Genomic DNA, 21,000 nt, shown 5'->3' on the forward strand with positions numbered 1-21,000 from the left:
TATGGGTTTCCCAAAAATCTGCATCTCCCTAAGGCTAATGGACAATTCTGTGTCCATTGGAGCACTATCCCTTTTCTTAAAACTTTTTCTTCTCTTGTTCTCATGACAATATGATCACTTGAACTCAATGGCAACTGCCTCTTATTATCTTACTCCCTCTTTATTCCTAGACTTCTAAATGGTATTGTTGTCCAGGGCTCAGTCCTTGGCCTGTTCCTCTTTTTATCTACATTCATTCTGTAGATGAACTCATCAGATATAATGGCTTTAAGAACCATCCATACTAGCCCTGTGCAATAGTATGTTTTGTGATGATAAAAATATCCTGCATCTGTGCTGTTCAGTATAGTTGCCACTAGCCACATGTGGCTATTTAAATTTAAGTTAATTAAAAATTTAAATTTCAGCTACTCAGTCCTACTGAAACCAAGCAGGACCCTGCGAGGCCTTCCCGGGAACAGACGCCCCTCCTAACCACAACACACCCCGTGTCCTCTCCCTCTTGTTTGTAAAAAAGCTTTAGCCTCCTTGAGTTCCAAAGAGCAAATTTAATCAGTGAAATGAGACAATGCAGAAACAAAGGAATATCGTCAAGCAAGAGAAGCTCATCATAGTTTAGCCATAAAACAAAGTCAAGGAGCTTTAGTTCCTCCTCGGGGGCTATAGGTAATATCCTGAGCTATACCCTTGAGCTGATTTGCAGATATTAAAACCCCCACCAGGTGGAAGAAGTTAACCTTTACCGCATGCTGACCACAAGCACATAGACCCCAGACTAGTTGGAACCAGAAGGTTGATGATGTTGATTCCCGAAATACCACCCGGTTACCGCACTACCAACCAATCAGAAGAATGTCCACAAGCCAATCAGGCACCTTTCGACCCTCTTCCTCACGTTGCCTTTAAAAACCCTTCCCCAAAAGCTTTCAGGGTGGTTTGGGTCTTTTGAGCGTGAAGATTATCTTCAACTTTTAGACAAACAACCAGCAAGGCAAGAGGCAACTTCACAAATGGACTAAGAGTTAGAAAAATAATTAACAATCAAGTTCCTACCACCTCTTTCTAAACTATTGAACACCTACCATAGTTCAGAATTTCACACATTGTCACTTCATCCCTATAGCACCATTTAAATAAAATATTCTCATTTACCTGTGAGAAGACTAAGGCTCAGAGCATTGAAGGATCTATCGCAAGTTTCCATGGCTAATCAGTGGAAAAGCTGTGATTACTCATTCAGCCTTCCAACAGATGTTTGTAGATTATCTTTTATGTGCCAGAACTGGAGACAACAGTGAACCCATCAGATAAGATTCCTGTCTTCCAAGAATTTACATGCTATAGGGATTGGGATCCAAGTTTTAGAGCCTACATTGAGAGCACCTCAAACTTTCCCAAATGACAACTTATTAGGTTCCATATGAACCCAGATTTTTAACTTCAGATCTTTCTGCTATAGCCCACCATTGTTGTTACTGTCCTGCAAGACATTTTTGAAGCTTGTCATCATGTGATCTACTCCACAGTGAACGTTGGCTCTCTTTACATTCATATGCCGTATGGCCCAACTTATTCAACAATTAATAACTGGATTCTTGACCACTAAGGGTAAGAGCGAACAGTTGTTTAAACTTCAAAAGCATTGTCATGTTTTCTGCCAAGTCTAGAGACCCTCACGCCTACTCCTTCTTTCAGTTCTACCTACAATCCAAATAGAAAGTTATCTGTTGTATGGAGAATACCATTTAATAAGAATACCTATGATAGCTTTCCTTGTGAAAAGATAAAATGAGGACTTTACTGAATGCATTGAGAATAGGGATTTGAGATTATTTAATTTTAGAAGACCCTAAACAATTTCAGTAAATAGTTTGGAGACAATTTAGTGGCCACAAAATGTTTCAAATTCAAGCCTTAATTAAACTTTGTGTCCCTAAGCAATGTGAGATAGTTGGGCCAATAATATTAGACGCTTATTTCTTAGAGTAGGTTTTAGGAATAAATAATCCAATGAGCACTGAAGTCTGAGCTTTGATGTAATAGACTTGAGGGAGGGGTTTAATTAAGTGTAGATATTTCTCTGACAGACAGTAATGTGAGTGTGGGTTGGGTGGGACAATGAGTGAAAGAGGAAAGATGGAGGACACTAAAAGGAATGGAGTCCAGGTCTCCAGGAAGGCCTGCTGAGGCTGGCATATTGTTCCTGATGGTGCTCTGGGACCCACACTGACCTCTTGGGCTTCCCCTGGAAATGAGCCTTGGCAGAGGTCCAGCGAGGTAAGTCTTTGTCCAAGGTCAGTGATGGTCTCTATTTTCAGCCATATCCATGGCTAGGGGAGCCTGCTAGTATCTTAAGGAGAGTGTCCTGTGCTGGCACTAAGAGGGAAGGACATGGGGCAGGTTGTTTGTGCCAGTTCTGTCTGTGACAGCCAATAAATTGCCCTATTTCCTTTATTCCTTTTCTTTTCTTTCTTTTAAACTTGCCTGTTAATGCGTCAATTCAATGAATCTATAGGTGGATAAGAAGGGATTAGTAGATTCTTCTGACTAGCTCAGTGGTCACCTGGAGACACTCAGACAATCTTAGGTGATAACCCAAATGTACACAGAGGCCTGTGGGACCTCTTAACCCCCTCCCAAAGGCAAACCTATAGCCCCAGGTGCAGGGAAGAGGAAGTAGCCCTGGTCACTGGGGCTGTGACTGTCTACTTCTTGGACAGATACACTGACATTAACAGCCTTTCAATGACCCACATTGGGAGTCTCAGGTACCAGATGAAAAGCTACCCAATAGCTGTACAGTCTAGGCACTGTCCTCACTTTTCCTTTGTCTCTTTTTCTCCTTTCAAAAATATTTACTTCATTTTAATGGCAAATTAAACATAAATACATGAGACGATTGTCATTGAGAAAATTTTGTAGAATACAGATGAAGCTGAACTAACCCTCTACCTCCACCTTCAACCAAGAGAGCGCCTCAGAGATGTCTCTGTCTTCAGTTTGGTAGGTGTCTTTCCAACCACCATCCCCTTTGAATCTTCTACTCTTAACTGTTTCTGTCACTTTGCCTCCTCTCCAAATTTGTCCTCTGCCATGTTAGGATGAAGTTTTAATTTAACTACTACTCCTCAAGAAGCTTCCTCTTGGACTTCCCTGGTGACGCAGTGGTTAAGAATCCGCTTGCCAATGCAGGGGACATGGGTTCGATCCCTGGTCCGGGAAGACCCCACATGCCACGGAGCAACTAAGCCCGTGTGCCGCAACTACTGAGCCTGCATGCCACAACTACTGAAGCCCACACGCCTAGAGCCCGTGTTCTGCAACAAGAGAAGCCACCACAATGAGGAGCCCCCACACCGCAATGAAGAGTAGCCCCCGCTTGCCGCAACTAGAGAAAGCCCACGTGCAGCAACGAAGACCCAAAGCGGCCAAAAATAAATAAGTAAAATAAATAAATAAATTTATTAAAAAGAAAAAAAAAAGCGTCCTCTTAATTTGCCCTCCTTGGTATGGCACAGAAGCCATAGACAAGTGATGCGCAATCCCTCAGGTGTCTGGATATGCTTTTCCAGCACCCCAGGCCGATGCTGAGAGAGATGTTGTATGATGAGAGAACACGAGAATGTTGCCGATGTTGTCTGAGAGGGAACATGAGAAGAAGAGCTGCTCTGTCACCACTTCTGCTAAGCCAGATGCTACCTGGCTGACCCCTTTAGCCTGGTGGCCATCACTTTAGAAAGGATGAAAAGTTTTCCCTTCCTGGAATGGTTTTATATCTTTTCTGAACCCAAGGAACCTTGTAAGATGAATTCATGCCACCCTCTCACAAGCGTTTGGAGCACTGGACTGGGGTCAAGAGATGCTTTTTGGGTTCTCCCTCTCCAGAGCGTTTGGCTTTTTGACTATGGGTAAGTCTTGCTTAACTTCTCTAGACTTCATCTGTAGAACAAAGTAGATAATCTCTGTCTCTTCATGTGTAAGATGGAGATTGTATTGGATTCATGGGATTTTTGCGGGGGTTAAATAAGATAGTATGGATACAGTGCTTAGAATAAAGCCCAGCACATAGTAAACTCTCAGTAGATGTCAGCTGTTACTATTTTTCTGCTGTCAGTTTCCATGATTTGTTCTTAATTTAACATCTGCTCCAAAAGTTAGTATAGGGTCCTGTGACTCCCAGGGTTGACTAGCTATGTGAGTTCTGCTCCTTTTCTTTAGCCTGGAGTTTGTGTTATTTGGTTCATTAAAAGAACAAGGGGCCACCTACTGAGTGGGCACTTCCCTGGATTTGTGTCATTCACGTAAGGAAGGTTTGACAATCTGTGACAAATTCCTTTGACAGATGTGCATCTATGGTAATTTATCAGTGGGCTCTGCCCCAAATTAATTAATCATTGGGCAATTCAGTCTAAATTGAATGGTGCTACTGCATGCAGAAAATTTTTGTTTGCAATTCTTGAGTCATCTCAGTTTAAAATAAGTCAATTGAAATTCTCTGTTCCTAACCATTTTTCAATCAAGTGTGCCTAAACGCCCACAATACTCTGCAGGGCATCTTTCTGTTTATGAGTTTGCGTCTCTTTAATGTCTGTGGGTTAATCATTTTCCAACAGTGTGCTATTTTCTATCGCTGCCTTCAGTACCTTTTGCTGCTAGTTTGCGGGGTACTAAGGGAGGCTTATGTGGTTGACATAAAAAAGTGGGAGTGAAGATCATGAGGTCATCATTGAGGTATAACAAACAATGTTGCTCAGTGTTATTGACCAATAGGTCACCAGTAAAAGGAGCAGTGTCAGGGAGAAATGGTTCTCGTGACAGCTGTTTACCAGACATAGAGGAGTTCCAGGAATGTCCTGTAACAAGCAAATGGTGCAACTCGGTGATGGGTGAGTTGTTGACCAGGTGCTTTTTTGTCTTGTAGATCTTTAAGAGACAGAATCAGCTTCAATTTATTAGCCCCATTCTCCTCAGAAAATCCCCAGTGCTTACCAACACCCAGTGTGGGCTCTGGCATCTGTTCAGAGACTTGGAGAGTCAGTGGCAAGACTGGTAAAAATAAACCCAAATAGTATTTCTCTCTCCCTTACAACTTGAAATCATCTTCCCTCTTGGAACAGGGCAAGTGGGTTTGGGGAAGCACTTTGTGGTGGTTGGCGGGGAGAGGAAGTTGTTTTCATTTTTCATCGGTGAGTCAAATGAGTACATCAAAAATTGAAGCTCAGTGCCTTGGTGCCTCCATGCAGTAGATAACACAGTGTCCACTGTCCTAGAAGCAATCCTCTGAGCCTCTAGGGATGTCCAAGGCAGCTGCAGAATGGAGCCCTCCTTTGTGGTGGCCACGGTCTCCCCTCACAGCTGGAGTCCACCCCATGTTTGTGTCCTGCCTCTCTTCTCACTTCTGTTCGCTCCTTTTTCTTCTCTCTTCCCAGGGTCTCCTCAGGTGGCCTATGCCGAACTGAAGGGGGAAATTGCTTTGTTCTGCTACAGCAAGAGCACAGGGTCTCTCACCCTGACCCAACTGTAAGATTCCAACCAAGCCTTACGGTGTGCTCTGTTGCCTTTGTTTTGCCACTGATGGGAGCAGGATGAAGAGGGTCCGGAATGTGGCTTGGTGGGGAGGAAAGAGTGCTGTCCTAGGAGGCTTCTTGTTCCACGGCTGATGCAGCCCTCCAGCCCACCTTGAGCCACTCAGGGACCTGGACCCGTGGTCTCTGAAGGGTTAGGCTCTAAGTTCCCTGAAATTTTGTCCTTCCAAGACATGTAAGATCACAGCAAGGATAGGTTTCTTGCTGATGGCTTCATACTGAAGGGCGAAGAGATGGTCGAGTGTCCCCATAGCTAAGTGTCCTGAGTGACAAATTCTAGTTCATTTCCGGTGGTTATAGCACTGGCTAGGAGGCGGCCCCAACACTAGAATGTCCGTGGTCCTTTTGTCCTCATCAGTAGCATCTGACCTGACTCATCCATTGTCCTTACAGATTTCTTGCCAGTGAGAATTCCCTTAGCATTTTAATCCATTAATTTGCTGCTACAGAGCCAGCTCTGCCTAGGAGATAACTTCTCCAGATGCCAAGGCACTGAAAGATTGCTGTCTGAAAAGTTTACTGGGTAATGAAATAAAAAAGCATCTTAAATACCAGATGCACAAGGTAATGTTTTTTTCCGATTGTCATTGTTAACTTCCACAAAGATTGTAGCAGAGTGCTGTTGGGAATGTGGAAGCAAGAACTAGATTGGGGGAGAAACCGTGAGTTTGACGCAGAAGTCACTGCTTGATTAGTAAGATCAAATCTGAGTCTAAAGACAGACTTTCTTATAAAGTATCTTTCATTAAGGTAGCATTATATTCACTTTTTTTTAACCATCAAAACTTAAGGAATGAAGCAGGCGTATAACACAGGACTATAAACCCAAGAGCACCAAATGGAAATGTGCATCAAACAACAGAATGTCAAAAAAAGGTAATTTGGTTTTTTAAAAAAGGAAAAATATGATTTTGGGTATTGAGAGTAGCAAAAGCACCTTATTCTTTCCCTCTTTAGATAAACCAATATACATATTTAAAAAGTAAAAACGGTGTTCTTTTTTATGTAGTTATTCCTCTAACATTTCTCTTGAATTTTATGGGCATTATAAGAACAACTATGCACAAAGTTTACAGAGAGCTTTTCTATCGGTGATCTGATCTGATCAACATAACACAAATGTGAGTAGGGCAGGAATGACCTCATGATCCCCCTTTTAGAAATAAGAAAACAGAGGCTCAGAGATGTCTGTTTGCTTAGGGTCACCCAGCTCACACATTGTGTTCTGACTTCAGATTCTGTTCTTCCATGTATTTCACAAATAAAGTCCCAGTTCTCAGCTTTCCCTTTTTCCCATTGTTTTCTCATGTCCTTTTAGTGAAAGGCCAAGGAAAGCCTTCTCCCAGGGTGATCACTGACACTGAATCACAGTCTTGACTCTGATGTCTCAGGAACCAAATGCTCTTGGATGAGATGCTACTCAGGTGTTCTTTATTTTAAAGAAGACAGGTGCTCTTTGCAGGGTCATTGTTGATGGAGTGGTTTGGTCAAAAGAGCACCAGACTGGTCACCAAAAGAGCCAGCTTCTTATTTAGGTTCCACCACTGCCCACCCTAAGATCTTGAGCAAGTTATTTCTCTTTGCAGCTCAGTGTCCCCATTCACAAAATGAGGGGGTTAAACAGAATGAGCTCTAAATTAAAATTAAAATTAGGGAAAGATTTTAAATATGTTGGAAAAAATTAAAATGCATAATGAAACAAATAATTAGAACATATAAAAAGTAGGCAAGACCAATGAAACAAACCAAGAGACCAAGAAATTAAGAGTAATGAGAGAATATAAATGTAGATTAAAGCATAAAATGTAAGTAAAAAGAGGAAAAAGGGTAAAAGCAAATAACATACAAAGGTAAATGGAGATATTTAAGCATAAAAATATTCAAAGGAGAAAAGCAAAGTAAGAAGGATTTAAAGTCACAAAGAAGTAGAAATCAATACAGCTGTCAAATAAAAGGGAGAGGTTGGACTTCCCTGGTGGCGCAGTGGTTGAGAATCTGCCTGACAATGCAGGGGACACGGGTTCAAGCCCTGGTCCGGGAAGATCCCACATGCTGCGGAGCAGCCAAGCCCGTGCGCCACAACTACTGAGCCTGCGCTCTAGAGCCCATGAGCCACAACTACTGAGCTTGCGCTCTAGAGCCCACGAGTCACAACTACTGAGCCCACGCACTGCAACTACTGAAGCCTGCATGCTCTAGGGCCCGCATGCTGCAACTACTGAAGCCCTTGCACCTAGAGCCCATGCTCATCAACAAGAGAAGCCACCACAATGAAAAGCCTGCACACCGCAACAAAGAGCAGCCCCCGCTCGCTGCAACTAGAGAAAGCCCGCGCGCAGCAACAAAGACCCAACGCAGCCAAAAAAAATAAAATAAAATAAAAATAAAAGGGAGAGGTTAAATAGAACGTAAATAGCTTTGCTGTACACCTGAAACTAACACACCACTGTAAATCAGCTATACTCCAATAAAAAGTTTTAAAAAAGTGAATAGCTAAGTAAGAGAAATTAGAAGTTGAGTATAAAAAGACAAGTATTAAACAAGTAGCAATAGAAATTTTTTATCTCAACCTAAATCTAAGAGACAATAAAAAAGATGGTAAAAGTCAATGGAGGTTTGAAATTTTGAGATAGAAAGAGGGTCAGCATGAAAAAAGAAAAGCAGTTCAAAGCCATTTAAGAAGAGCAAAGTGTATGCAAATAGGCAAAAATAATAGCAGTAGAATGTAGTTTTAAAAGGGTATATTTTAAAAGTAAAAGGTGTTATTAAGTTAAGAAAACAAGAAGAAAAGGACCCGAGTAGGAGAGCAGGTAGGCATCCTGTGTCTTCAGCAAGGCCCTCTGAGCTGAGGCCACGTGCTGCAATGTTGCGTCTCCAAGTCGGAGGCTCAGGCCCCCGTGGGCAGCAAAGCTCCCGGCTGTGAGAAGGAGTGTGCCCCAGTGACGACGGGACGCAGCATGGTAGATGAGGAGCGAGGTCGGTGGCCCAGATGGCTCGTCCCATTTGGCTGGTCACAGCAGCACCTGGGCAAGACTTCTGCAATCCCTACTTGGGACAAAAGGTGGTACCAAGACGCCTGCACAACATGAAACAGGGTGGTTGTTTGCATGCACTTTTGGTGTCTAGACATACTGGAAACATGCAGAATTGTTCAAAGGGGAAGAAAGAAAAACTCCAGAAGTATAGTGTTTCTCAAAGTGCGGGATTGGGTGGGGGGGGGGATCATGACCACGGGCTCCCAAATTACAGACTACTGCTCAGAGCAGGGTTGGGGTGTTCCAGAAGGTCTGCCTGAGTAACCAGCACGTGGGTGATTCCTATGACCAGGAGAGTTTGGGTGAGTAGGGCCCGGGCCACCTTCATGCTTCAAAGCTGGGCTTCAGTGAAGAAATCTGGGGACTTTGAGTCCTACAGACAGCAACTAAAAGAACGCTGGGAATTACATTCACGAAATGATCCATTCTCACGGGTTTCACCACAAACACACAGGAATCACTGCGTTCTTAACTGACGGCGTGATTCATTCATCAAACATTGCCCACGTTGGCCAGGCAGCTGGCTGAATCAGGAATTTGAAACCCCTGGGGCCTATGTTAGAGGACTGGCATAGGGGTGTAAAGAATATGCTCCACGTTCATGTAGTCAGGTGATTGTTTTTCCTGCTCCACCAGCACTTTCTCTAGTCATGCTGAACTACTTGCCATTTCCAGGCCCACATGCTCTGCATTCCTCTGTGCCTTTGTTCAAGCCGCTCCCTCTTGTTGGAATGCCTCTCTCCCTTTTTCCTGTCCCATAACCTGGTAAAGGCCACCTGCTCCTGGAAGCCCTCCATAACCATTCCAGGCAGAGGGTCCCTTCTCTTCAGTCCCATAGTAGTCCCTGCATTCCTCTGTCAAACACTGGGCTCTGCTTCTTTCGCTATTGTCTCTGTGTCTGTTTGTATTCCTCCCCTGCCTTCCCCACCTGCCCTGGAGCAAAAGGAGTCTGCAGCACCTTAGAGGCAGGGATCATTTCTTCATCAGCTGTTTCTGCCTTAGCATCCAGCAGTGAGGCCTGCTATGTATTAAGCAGCTGGTAAATAAATGGTTGCTTTGCTTTTTCTCTACACAGGTGGGTTTGTGTGGGTGGCTTGTCAAAAGTCAGATCGTGGCTGTCTCAAACACTTTAAAAAATAAGATGGCATATAAACAGGCAAAAAATAAAAATACTATGATGAATTTTTTTGAGCTCTCTGATACTTGACGGTGACAAGGCAGCTTTATTAAGATGAACTGAACCAATGACCGTTAATATATACACATTAAACATTGCCATAAAACACAACCAAGATACAAATGAAGATTCTTAGGGAAAATGCTCATAGTTACGTTTTCCAAATTATGGGCCAGGAACCTCAGCAGGGCTTGCGGGTGGGGATCTATAACAAAGGGTCCAGTATCCAAGCGTATACCAAGCATTGTTTTTAGACTAAATGACTCACATGTATAAGTGCTTTTTTTCAAACGAGCGTGGCTTATAAATTGCAGTTTCATTTAAAAGTGTTACTGAACTTTTTGCTGCTTTTTAGTTTCGTAGGTGGTTATGATGGGAAGTCATCATATTGAAAATGATTGGGAAACTCAGGCTTATTAGGTGGCCGGGATGCAGTTAGTTGATGACTTCTGTGTTTTGCAATGTCTTCTGTCACAGCGTGTTCACTCTGCGCTGGTACCTGGGCCTGTGGAAGTTGTTTGAATTCTGCCTGCGATTAACCACCACTTACCTCGATAAAGCCAGCAACAAAAGTCTAAATATGGACACCAGGGCGGGCATCTGCTTTGTTCCTGATGTTGGATCATGCTCTTCCCCTTTTCCCCCCTTTCTATATTTAGCCCTTCAATTTTTGAGATGGGCAGTACATTTCTATACTAAAAAAAGATCTGGACTTCTATAAGTACTCTAGAGCAGTTATTACCACGTTAAAAATTTTTTTCGCTAAGCAGGAAAATTTCAAAAACAAAACCCCATACAACCCCAAATCCTGTGGGGACCAACAAAAAGGCTGCCAATTTTTAATTTTGCCAAACGAGAACATTTAATGAAATGAATGTGTATATATTATCACCAGACTCTCAAATACATCTTTTCACTATACAGTGAGAACATGCTGCGTCCAAATAAGACTGTCTTTAAATGAGCTTTATGGAAAGCTCACTGTGTTGTCCTTTGTCTTGGACTGGTGATAACTTTGGCCTGCCCAGATTGATGGGCCTCCAATTATGAATGGCTGTCCTCGTGAGGAGGAAGGGTGAGATAGGGGAAAGCATCAGATTGACCTGAAGGCTATGCTCTTTCTTTCTGGTCCAGTGATGCCTTCTAGCCCTAAATTCCTCAGTCTTAACTGGCATCTCTATTACTAAACGAGTTTAGTAATACAAGATGACCCGAGATCATGCAGCACTGGGTGTAGGGCTGAAATATTTGCTCGGACCATGAAGTTGCTAATCCATGTCCTCATGACACCATCTGGTAAATTAACTTTGAACTTTGGAAACCAAGATGACTATTTTTCTTGGCTGGAGGTGATCTTCTTTCAAACTGTTATTGTCATGGAACATGAACTTAGTTGCTTATGGATATATAAAAACATGTTTTCAAGCTGGTGATATTCAATTTTAAAGAAAGCCAACGCTCAAATATTTTCACGTAAATTATTGAGAACTCATTTGAAAATCATTTATGGGGTCTCTACAACTGGAATTTGTGATGCTTAGATTGTTCACAATGACTGACACCTTGGGCATTTCTTAGCATCTGTTCCACATTCTCTATCTGTACCTGGAACCAATGCTCTGTATCTGCTGTAAAGGACTCCAGGAATCTACAGCTAAGTACCATGGAATCCAAAAATGGCTTTGGTCCTGGAAAAGATTGATTAAGACCATCACCCTTGCTATTTAGCATGAATTACATATTATCTTTCATCTCAACAGATTTGTGAAAAGACATGGAAAATAATAGAGGAACAAAAAAATTCTTTCACTGTTATATTGCTTCATATTACATCATTTCATTATCTTCTTCCTTTATTTTTTAAAATATTTCTTTTATTAAGTGAGCAGGAAAATACATGATTGAACAAACTGAAACTACAAGCTGTGACCTTTACAAGACTGAGTGAAACAATAAATTCATCAGAAGGCATGTGTCAATTTCCTACAACAAAACTTCATGCAACAACATTCAGTGGAGCTGAATATATACAGATGTTAGAGGCTGCCCAGGGAAGCCTCAGAACTACCGTCACTTGGAAGAATCATAAGACCCAAATGTCATTAGGCTTTCTTGAAGCTGCATTTGGCAGGAGAATACCTTTAATGTTGTTTATTTCTTGTTTTAGAAAATAATTTGTTGTTATCATTTTTAAACATTTAGACCAGAAAACAAAATTCAGTATCCTCTTCCCACTTCTAGTAACTCTGTACTTATTGCAATGCCAGTAGCTTAAAATGGATCATTATCTGTATAAATGTAATGGTTTTGAAATACATTTTTCTCAAGGTTCTATATGACAGCCTCTCTTCCAGCCCTGCAGCTTGGCTTGTTAAGATGATTCATGGAGCAAGAAAGTACAGCCAGGATTATAGCGAGGTGTTTTCCATCCACAATAGCCTTCCAGGAAAGCAAATCCATTAGGTTTTCCATTATCTACATGAAAGCAGACCTATGCTTTTATGATACAGACTTTGGACGCAGCTTTTTGTTTTGATATTGAAATGAAAATGAACTTATAGTTTTATACCTTAATAAAAAATCCCCAAACTCTGTTATTATTTATTGTCATTCATTCGTTCATCTGATAAATATGTACTGAGTGATTACTATTTGCCAGGCATTATTATATGTACTGGAGATAGGCCAGTGAACAAACTAGATGTTGATAAGCGCTGTGAAAGGCAGAGACTAAGTGGGGGATTGGAAATTATTTTATATAGGTCTCTGATAGTTTAGGGATATTTGTGCAGAGATCCAAAGGAAGCGGGGAGCACATGATACAGATACATGAATGGAGAGCTTTCCAGACAGAGGGAACAGCCAGGGCAAAGACCCTGAGACAGGAGCATGCTTTGAGGGTCTCCTGGGTAAAGCAAGGAGGGCAGTGTGGCTGGAGCAAAGTGAACTAGGGTAATAGTAGATGAGGTCAGAGAAGTGGTAGTGGTGGTTGGGAATGGAGCAAAGGCTAGGTCAGATTTATTAGGGCCTTATAGGCCACTGTAAGGAAGTTGACATTCTGAGTGAGATGGAAAGACACTGAGCACTTGAGCAGAAAAGTGGCATAAACTGGTATATTAGTGGATGTTTTAAAAGTGTCATCTCAGGTAAGATGTGGCATGGTCTCAGCTTGGATTATGGATATTTTCTAAAGTGGGCCGGTGGGCGGGGGAAAAGGGTGTTTTGTTTTTAATGGATTGCATGTGGTATGTGAAAGAGAAAAATGAAGGGAAATGATAAGATGGTCTGGTCTGGAGGAACAAAGTTGCCATTTACTGACATAGACAAGACTGTAATGGGAGTAGATCTGTAGGTGTGGTGCAGATTAGTTTAGTTTTAAATATGTTGAGTTTGAGATGTCAATTATGCATCCAGTGAAGATGCCAAGTAAGTAGTTAGACATATAAATCTGGCTTTCAGAAAAGAGATTAGGGCTGGAGATAAAAATATTAGTATTGATAAAAATATGATGGTTTTTCAAGCCCCAAGACTAGAAGAGATCACTTAGAAAGGGGATGTCCAGTGCTGGGCACTCTAGGAATTCAGCAAAGGAGACCAATAAGGAATGGTCAGAGAGGTGAGAGAACATGAGAGGGATGTCCCAGAGCTGAGAAACTATTCAATACTTCAAGAAGGAAGGAGTTATTACCTGTGTTAAAGACTGCAGGTAAGTTAAACGGCACGAAGTCAGAGACCTGGCCATTGCATTTGACAGTGTGGATATAACTGGTGTCCTTAGCAAGAGCTGCTTGTGGTGGGGATGAAAAGCTGATTTGTTTTTTTTTGTGTGAAGGGGAACAGATAAGTAAGATGGCAGTTAGGGATGGTAGTGGGGCCCAGGGTGTTTATAACACAAGAGATTGCAGCATGAATGCAGTGCAGCCCTCCAATAGAATGAGTAAAGCTGGTGACACAGAAGATTTTTGGGGTGATGACCTTTATTTGGTGACAAAGAATGGGATCCACCTAGAGCAAATGGGAAGAATTGCCTGCTACCAGTTTAGGAGGTGTTGAGGTAATTGGTAATGGTAAGTTTCACTGTTCAAGATCAGGAAACTGAGAAGCCAGGGATTCTCTAAGTGGTTCTTGAAATCACCAAGAATTAATCAAGGGTGGTGTTGGAGATGGTGACAGTGAGCTAAGAGCCAAGATACTGAAGCAATGAGGGGGAGTGACCGAAGGTAACTGGAGAACTTATAGGCTGATGGCAAGAGCTTCAAAGCATTGAAGTGTTTAGGAGGAAGAAGGGATAATAGTCTGGAAGTGGCAATGAAGAACAAGCAGCCGTCCTACTACTATCAATATTTTATTTTTCACATTTTGATAGAGATAACATAAAATAGTATATTCCAGGGTGTGGCAGTCACAGTATGGGAAAACCCCGGCTTAGAACCTATCAAATCATTTCTAACTACAGCTTGGAACAAACTTAGACAACAGTAACTGAAGGCTTTTTGAATGCAGGGGAAAAAAAAAAGTACTTGAAAGTAACCAAAAGGTTTAGACTAGAAAATATGCCAAGAAGATTTTCTTCTTTTATACCCTGACACAGGTGAGACTTATCCAGTTTCAGCACATTTTTGACAATTTAAAACACTTTAGAAAACTGGAGATTTAAACAATGTAAACACTTGTAGGCATAGCGAAATGATAGTTTTCCCTTCCAATATTATAAATTTGGCATTTCTACAGTTATGTTAACATTGTAAAAAAGATAGCTAAAATGCACAAAAATAGTTTCACAACATCCAATTTTAAACTTCATCCAAGCTGTCATCCTTTTTTGTTTTTTCCTGCTGCAGATTTATTTCTTGCTGTCACCTAACACTTGAAATTCTGATCCAGGGTGATGTCTGAGGTTTTAAAATAAACCATAATACAGAATTACTATTCCTTAATACTAACCCCAGGGGAAAAGATAGGAGGAAGAGGCAGCTGGGGCATGGATATTTGCTATGGACAAACAATGATCCATTGCTGGAAATGAAAACTCACCTTTCCTCCAGTATTTGCCCAGCCTCAACTGTGCAATGCAATTTAGTGTGATAAAAACAAACCATCAAAACCAAACCCTATCATGCAAGGAGTTGAGTTAGTTTGAAGATATCTACATAAAGCAAAAATCTGGAAACTTTAGAACATTTCTGTTTTAAACTGTATTTTCTAGTCTTCATCCAAATGTTTGGCATCGTGGACAGAGTCAAAGATTTTGGTCTGAATTTAGAATATCTCAAAACTTATCCAGGGATTTTTGCTTTTAAAATGCTTTTATGAGTTTTATTTTGGTGCATTCTGGCATTTTCTGGAATGACAGCCCTAGAAGAATGAAGTTCAAAGCAGAGAGTTATGATCTCATACTGTTTGATGCTATGCAAATTTTTGAATATTCTAATTGTCTATGGAAAAAGTCCCAGAACAATGATACAATATGCAAATCAAACAACACTAGAAAATATTTGGTAGACATGTACAAATGGTCAGTTTTGAACTTGCAAATTCTCAGGAGGTTTTCTTTTTTGCTGGAGCTTCTGAAAGAAGATCAGTTTATACCCATTTTGGGACCCATAAAAGGAGAGCAGCACATTTTAAGGTTCTTGATATTGCAATCCTGATCAAGGCCAAAATGTAATGGTATTTATGAGAAATGCTGGCAGGTAAATGAAATCAAATTTAGATTTTTGGATTTTATGTTGTAACTGTATAGTCTCAGGGAGGTCAGCTTTGGATTTGTTTGTTATTCTTTGATATAGTTAGATTTAAAGTTTTGAGGGATGAACTAAAAGGTAACTAATAATTCACAGAAACTGTTGAGATGGTCAGAACATAGAATCAGATTTGGGAACATCGGGAGCATGGCAGGGTCATTCAGAATTGCCATCAGCATGTTATGGATATTCTCCTATTTTCCTCCAGAAGGTTAAAAAAGTTTGACCAGTAACTGCATCTTCTTTCTTAAAAATAATGTAGCACATCTCATACCTTAAAGCAGTCAGCACAAATGCAAGTGATGCCTGTTCAAGCAGACTTTCAAAGACAGCACACACTATAACACAAATAGCTCTTCAACATTTCAAGAATACAGTGACAGGAAGTGGGACACATACTGGTAGGGAAAACATTTTTTTTTTTTTTAAACTGCATGGAATGTGAGGTCAGACTTCAGCCCCTTCTTGTCTGGCAACGGACAAAACCAAAATGGCTCCGGCCTGAATTTCACATCTCTTTCTAATCTACTGCACAGGAGCGACCAGAGACACCAATTACCAATAAGTCACAAGAGCAGACAGAAAACTGTTAGTAGGTCTTGACAACCAGGCATTAAGATGCTTTTAAAAAATGTGTACTTGATGCAACGTATGTAAGAAGCGTGTCTTGGAAAGCAGTGTCAAAGTGTTAGAAAAATGGAGTCCCTGTTTGAGTGGCCTTGTGGGATGGCATCTGTGCCTTCATCTATACTGTTGAAGTAGCTCTAAGTCTTCTTGAAGCACTGTTCGAAAGTCTTCAAGAAAAATGATATCTAAACAGAGTCATTAGATTTTATGTGGCACAGTGCAAGCTGTCTTCACTTATACTGTGTGCAAGGACAATGGTCTGAATGTAATTGGCATGGAGAGAGAGTACTCTCCCCATCTGAAGGGATCTTACAGGTCCGCTGTTGCCATTACCCACTGCATGGAGGAATCTTCTCTAGAGTCCCGGACTAGCACTCAGGAATGATAGTCACCTGACAGACCCCGGCCCACGACGACGGTGTGAGCAGCTGCAGTGGATTTTATGCATGATTATCAACTGAGAGTAGCAAGGACAGAAAAGATCTAGAGAAACTTACTTTGGGGGAGGGAGGGCTCAGTTTCTCTTTGCATAGAAATCTTAATAAAAATTTCTTTGGTCTTGAAACTCGTTTCAGTTTTTAGTTTTATTTTTTCCTGTTGGGGATTTTATCTCTAGAACTGGCTCATTTTATTTTTAAGATGATATTAAGAGGGAGGAAAAGTACAACCACCCCCTCACCCCTGCCCACCCCAAAAAAAGGAATAAAGAATTAAAGCACACCATAAAGTTGGGAATTGTTACAGGCCCAAGAATAGTTATTCTGAAATATTCTGCATGACCTAGGCCTCAGTATTTCAGGGCTAGGGTCAGTCCTGATGGAGGAAAATGTATTTTTGGAGATAAAAGCTTCAAAGAATTCTTTAGAAATCTTTTAAGGAGCACAGATTTGTGGGAGGCCCTTTTTAAATTTGGTTTTGCCTTGTACTCTGTGTAGATATTTGTACAAAAATATAAAAGGCATGGCTTGATGTTTAACGTCTGTGTTTTATTGTTGTTGGCACCAGAAAAGCTCATGTTCTATGTTATGTCACTGTACATACTGTAAACAAGACTGCATTAATATTGTTCTCTTATGATTTTTTGTTTCAATGAATCTAGGCTTTAAAAAATACATTCACAAACTACCTTATGTTTAAACACAATGATTCCCTTTTATTTCTTAACTGTACCCAAAATCCCACAATAAAAAAATCATTTAAAGCTGTGTGTTTCGAACTTACCACTTAGAAATAAAAACAAAACAAAACATAAAAACAAAGATCAGTTTGCAACATAATTTAAAGAAGCTTCTGGTTTAAAATACCACAGCAGCGATATAAAGAGCTGGCGGCAATCACATGCGGGGATGAGACCCAAATCAATATATCTTGTCCACGTCAGCATCCAATTACAGTAGTTGCTAAATTCAATCCAAAATGTCATTGCTGAATTTGTTGCACGGAATTTGTGAAGATAATATTGTTCAGCAGCAGAACCTTAGCAGTAAAAATGAGAACGGGAGGATATCATTGCTTTTGAGCACTAAAGGGACCACAATGAGGACATCTTGGTGATCGCCTGAAGATAATCCTCAATTCCATTCCTGTGTTACCTGCTTAAAATAACTGCAAATGACAACCACATTTACAGAAGGGGCAGAATCATCTATAACAGAACTAGAATATTTCCCCTTCCCTGTCTCCCCTTGCCCAAGCCACCAGATTGAAATGGCGCCGTTTTCCTAATGTGTATTTTGTTCTCATTAATAGTACATCAGCTGCTCATGTATTTAGGCAAAATCAGTAGGATCATAGATTTTTTTTTTTTGATCTGTTTAGAGTAATTGTTTTCTCCAGAAACAAGCCACATTAGTTTTGTTGTTGGATTTTTTTTTTTTTTCAATTTTTCAAGAAGAACAATTTGGTCAACTACTGTTTCATTTTAAAATATTAAATGCACCTGAGATTGCCAGTTGAGCTCTCTATATGTCTCCTGGAGATAACACTGCTGTGATGAACAGTGAAACAAAACAAACGAAACGAGGTAGGTTAAAACAGGAAGCGCAACACAGATATCGTTTTGCAACACCTTGATACCACAGGCGGCCATGCTGGTAGCTTTGGAAAAAGAAATCCCAGACAGTCACGTAAAAGTTCAAATCATCCGCGTAAGAGTCTATAAGGACACAAGTCAACCTGAACGAAATACATACATATTCTGCACAAATGTTGTTTACCGTATGTTGGGTAATTTGGAGGAAGGTAAAATGATTAGGGTCTCAGAATTTTGGCCAAAGCCTTGCTTTCAAGTTCTATAACATCTGAACCAATGATGCCCACTGGGTCTCAGGCAGGCTTAGTAGTCTAGTCCCTTCTCTCACCAACCCAGAGAGAACACAGGCAGCTCAGAAACATTTATTATTATTATTTTTTCAGTCACAGTTTTCATCTTGGGAAAGTGGCACCCTCAGGAGAAAGCTGGGAACGACCAGAGCCTGGATCTTATTTATTCTCCAATTCCCAGAAAGAACAAAGTCTTAACTCCTAACGAAGCCCGAACAGAGTGACCTCTAAGCTGGGAAGTTTTGTGCATTTGGAAAAAAAAAAGTGTGTGTGTGTGTGTATATACATTTTTAGCTTGTTTCCAGCAGCTCTTTCTGTCTGACCCCCTCTGTCATCCCATCTTTTGCCCTGATCTGTTGCATAATCGCTGAGGCAATGTTGTATTATAGAGTCCCTCATTCACTAGAGGCAACTCAACTCAATGGCACTACTATCCCATTCAACACACTCTGTTCTGTACAGGGCCATATAAAATAGGGCCTGCCAGACTCACAAAAATGGTAGTTGATTTTATTAGTCTAAGGCTAGTAGTTTAGCCATTTAAAATCTATTTCCCAAAAGAGGGGAAAACTAGTATTTTTCTTCTCTTTTAAAAATCCATTAGCAGTTGCTATCAAAAAGCAACCTTTTGGGTTCGTGAAGGCAAAAGAGTTCTACAATTACCCCACTATGTAGTTATGGCCTTCAGTGTAAAGAGATAAGGTACATTTATTGTGCTGTCTCTCACCATTCGAAATTGGAAATTTTACAACACATTGTATACTGAAAGCTAGCAGGCAGACAGAATTAAAAACAGACATTTTCTCAGTATGCATTCTTTCCCCATTCTTACAAAGTAAAGGGGTAAAGAAAAAAGGTAAAAAAACAAAACAAAATAAAACTCAAAAACCCACCAGAACACAGCTTAATCATAAGAGCACACAATATTTGTTTCTATCCCTAACTCCGAAGGGCACGTGGTCCATCTTTGTCCACAGACAACGCAGCATTCTTGGGGATCTCCTGGAAATTCCTGCCACCTTTTTCTCTCCTTCTCAACCAGGCTGCAACATTGAAAGATGGACTGTACTGGGACGGGTGGAGGGAGAGGAAAAGGGTAAAGCGGTATGGTCAACCAAGCCTTCTGATTCTGCCTCTAGACTGGCATAAGTCCACATGAGTTATGTTCTTTTAAATTAGAAATAACGCCATGAAGATAAGTGCCAAGTGCTCTTCTGTTACCAGTTCATCATGGAATTTCTGTTGAGGGTCATGAAAAACACTTGGCTACTTCCTCCAGATCGCACGGATGCAAAAAATACCTGTTTGAAATTAAAAAGAAGTTAGTTCAACCGCATGGTTTCTTTCCCTCTTTTCTTCAACCGTCCATCCATTTTCTCTCACATGTCCTATCCTTGCCATGTGTCAGCTCTTAGGACTTAATGGCTGGTGTTTATAAAGTGCCTTTTAATACAGTGCATCCTCTGTAAACATTCCTGCCTTTATTCCTATGAAGGTTACTATGACTGACTGTGGCATTGGCCTTCAGGGACCCAGAAGGGGTTATATCTTGATTTGTAACAACCCTTTGGGCGCTCACTTTTTACAAGGGAGTTTCGTGCTAGGATAATATGCTGGATTTCTGGTCTAGGACACAACACGTCCTTTGTTAATTTCTGGAAAGCCACAGGGGCTCCCCTTTTCTCTCCCCTAATAACAAGAGGGCAGACTTCGGGAATGAAGAGAATCCTCTCACATTTCCAAAGTCAAGGGGGAATTTGGGGCCTACTGACTACTATACAACTTCATTTCTCAATTAAGAAAAAAAAATAAGTGGTTCTGGTCAGATAGGGTAAGGTGTTTAATGCCTATTCACTTTGGCATTCCAAGAGTTAATGCTTGGTTTCTCTGCTGATGAATGCATATCCTAGGCCAAAGGAGATCATGGCATTAGTAAGGAGAACCACAGTCCATTCGGTCTGGGCCTGCTAAATCATTTTATCAAACGACTGAGAGAAGCGAGCAAAATTTGGGGTACTGCTTGCTTGAGCTGAACATCAATGAACCACTGCCCAGAAAAATAATATTCTGGGCTGTGGCCCAGTTCTTCAGTCAGCCAACACCAAACTTTGGTCCAAGGCATTTACTTTTGTCATTAGTATAAAGTCTCTGCTACTTCATTCCCACAGTTTCTTCAGAAGAATTGCTGTCTCTCCCAACAACGTCTTAGGAAGTTCTGTGGAAATGCTCACCGTTCAGCTAATGCTACATATGTAAGTAAAGCTACTGTTAGGGTCAGTGAATCAAAACGGGGAAGCACAGAGGACCCATGGGAACACAATGAGGGAAAGAAAGGGCCGCTGTTCTCTCCAGGTTCTGTGAGCCCTGGCTCTAAACCTCGGGCCCCAGATGCTGGTGTGGTCCCAGCCTGCTGCTGAGGGTGTGGTCGTGACTTGAAATTGGCTTTCTGGGGTGGGACTTCAATGAACTGGAGCATGGGTGTCTGTGCCCAGATCACTCCTAGTCTTATG

General features: G+C 41.2%; 1 protein-coding gene across 4 annotated transcripts in view; it reads right to left on the minus strand.

Moving 5' to 3' along the window:
- Window positions 1-18,033: 18,033 nt before the first annotated feature.
- TNIK (TRAF2 and NCK interacting kinase) overlaps window positions 18,034-21,000 on the minus strand; it is a 407,791-nt gene continuing 404,824 nt past the window's right edge. For all 4 annotated transcript variants that reach the window (XM_036850972.1, XM_036850970.1, XM_036850971.1 and 1 more), the window contains one exon: window positions 18,034-19,791. In XM_036850972.1, the coding sequence (XP_036706867.1) occupies window positions 19,708-19,791 (84 nt within the window). In that variant the 3' untranslated portion in view covers window positions 18,034-19,707. The remainder of the gene's footprint in view (window positions 19,792-21,000) is intronic.

This window comes from Balaenoptera musculus, chromosome 4 (genome assembly GCF_009873245.2).
Source record: "Balaenoptera musculus isolate JJ_BM4_2016_0621 chromosome 4, mBalMus1.pri.v3, whole genome shotgun sequence".
Lineage (NCBI taxonomy): Eukaryota > Metazoa > Chordata > Mammalia > Artiodactyla > Balaenopteridae > Balaenoptera > Balaenoptera musculus.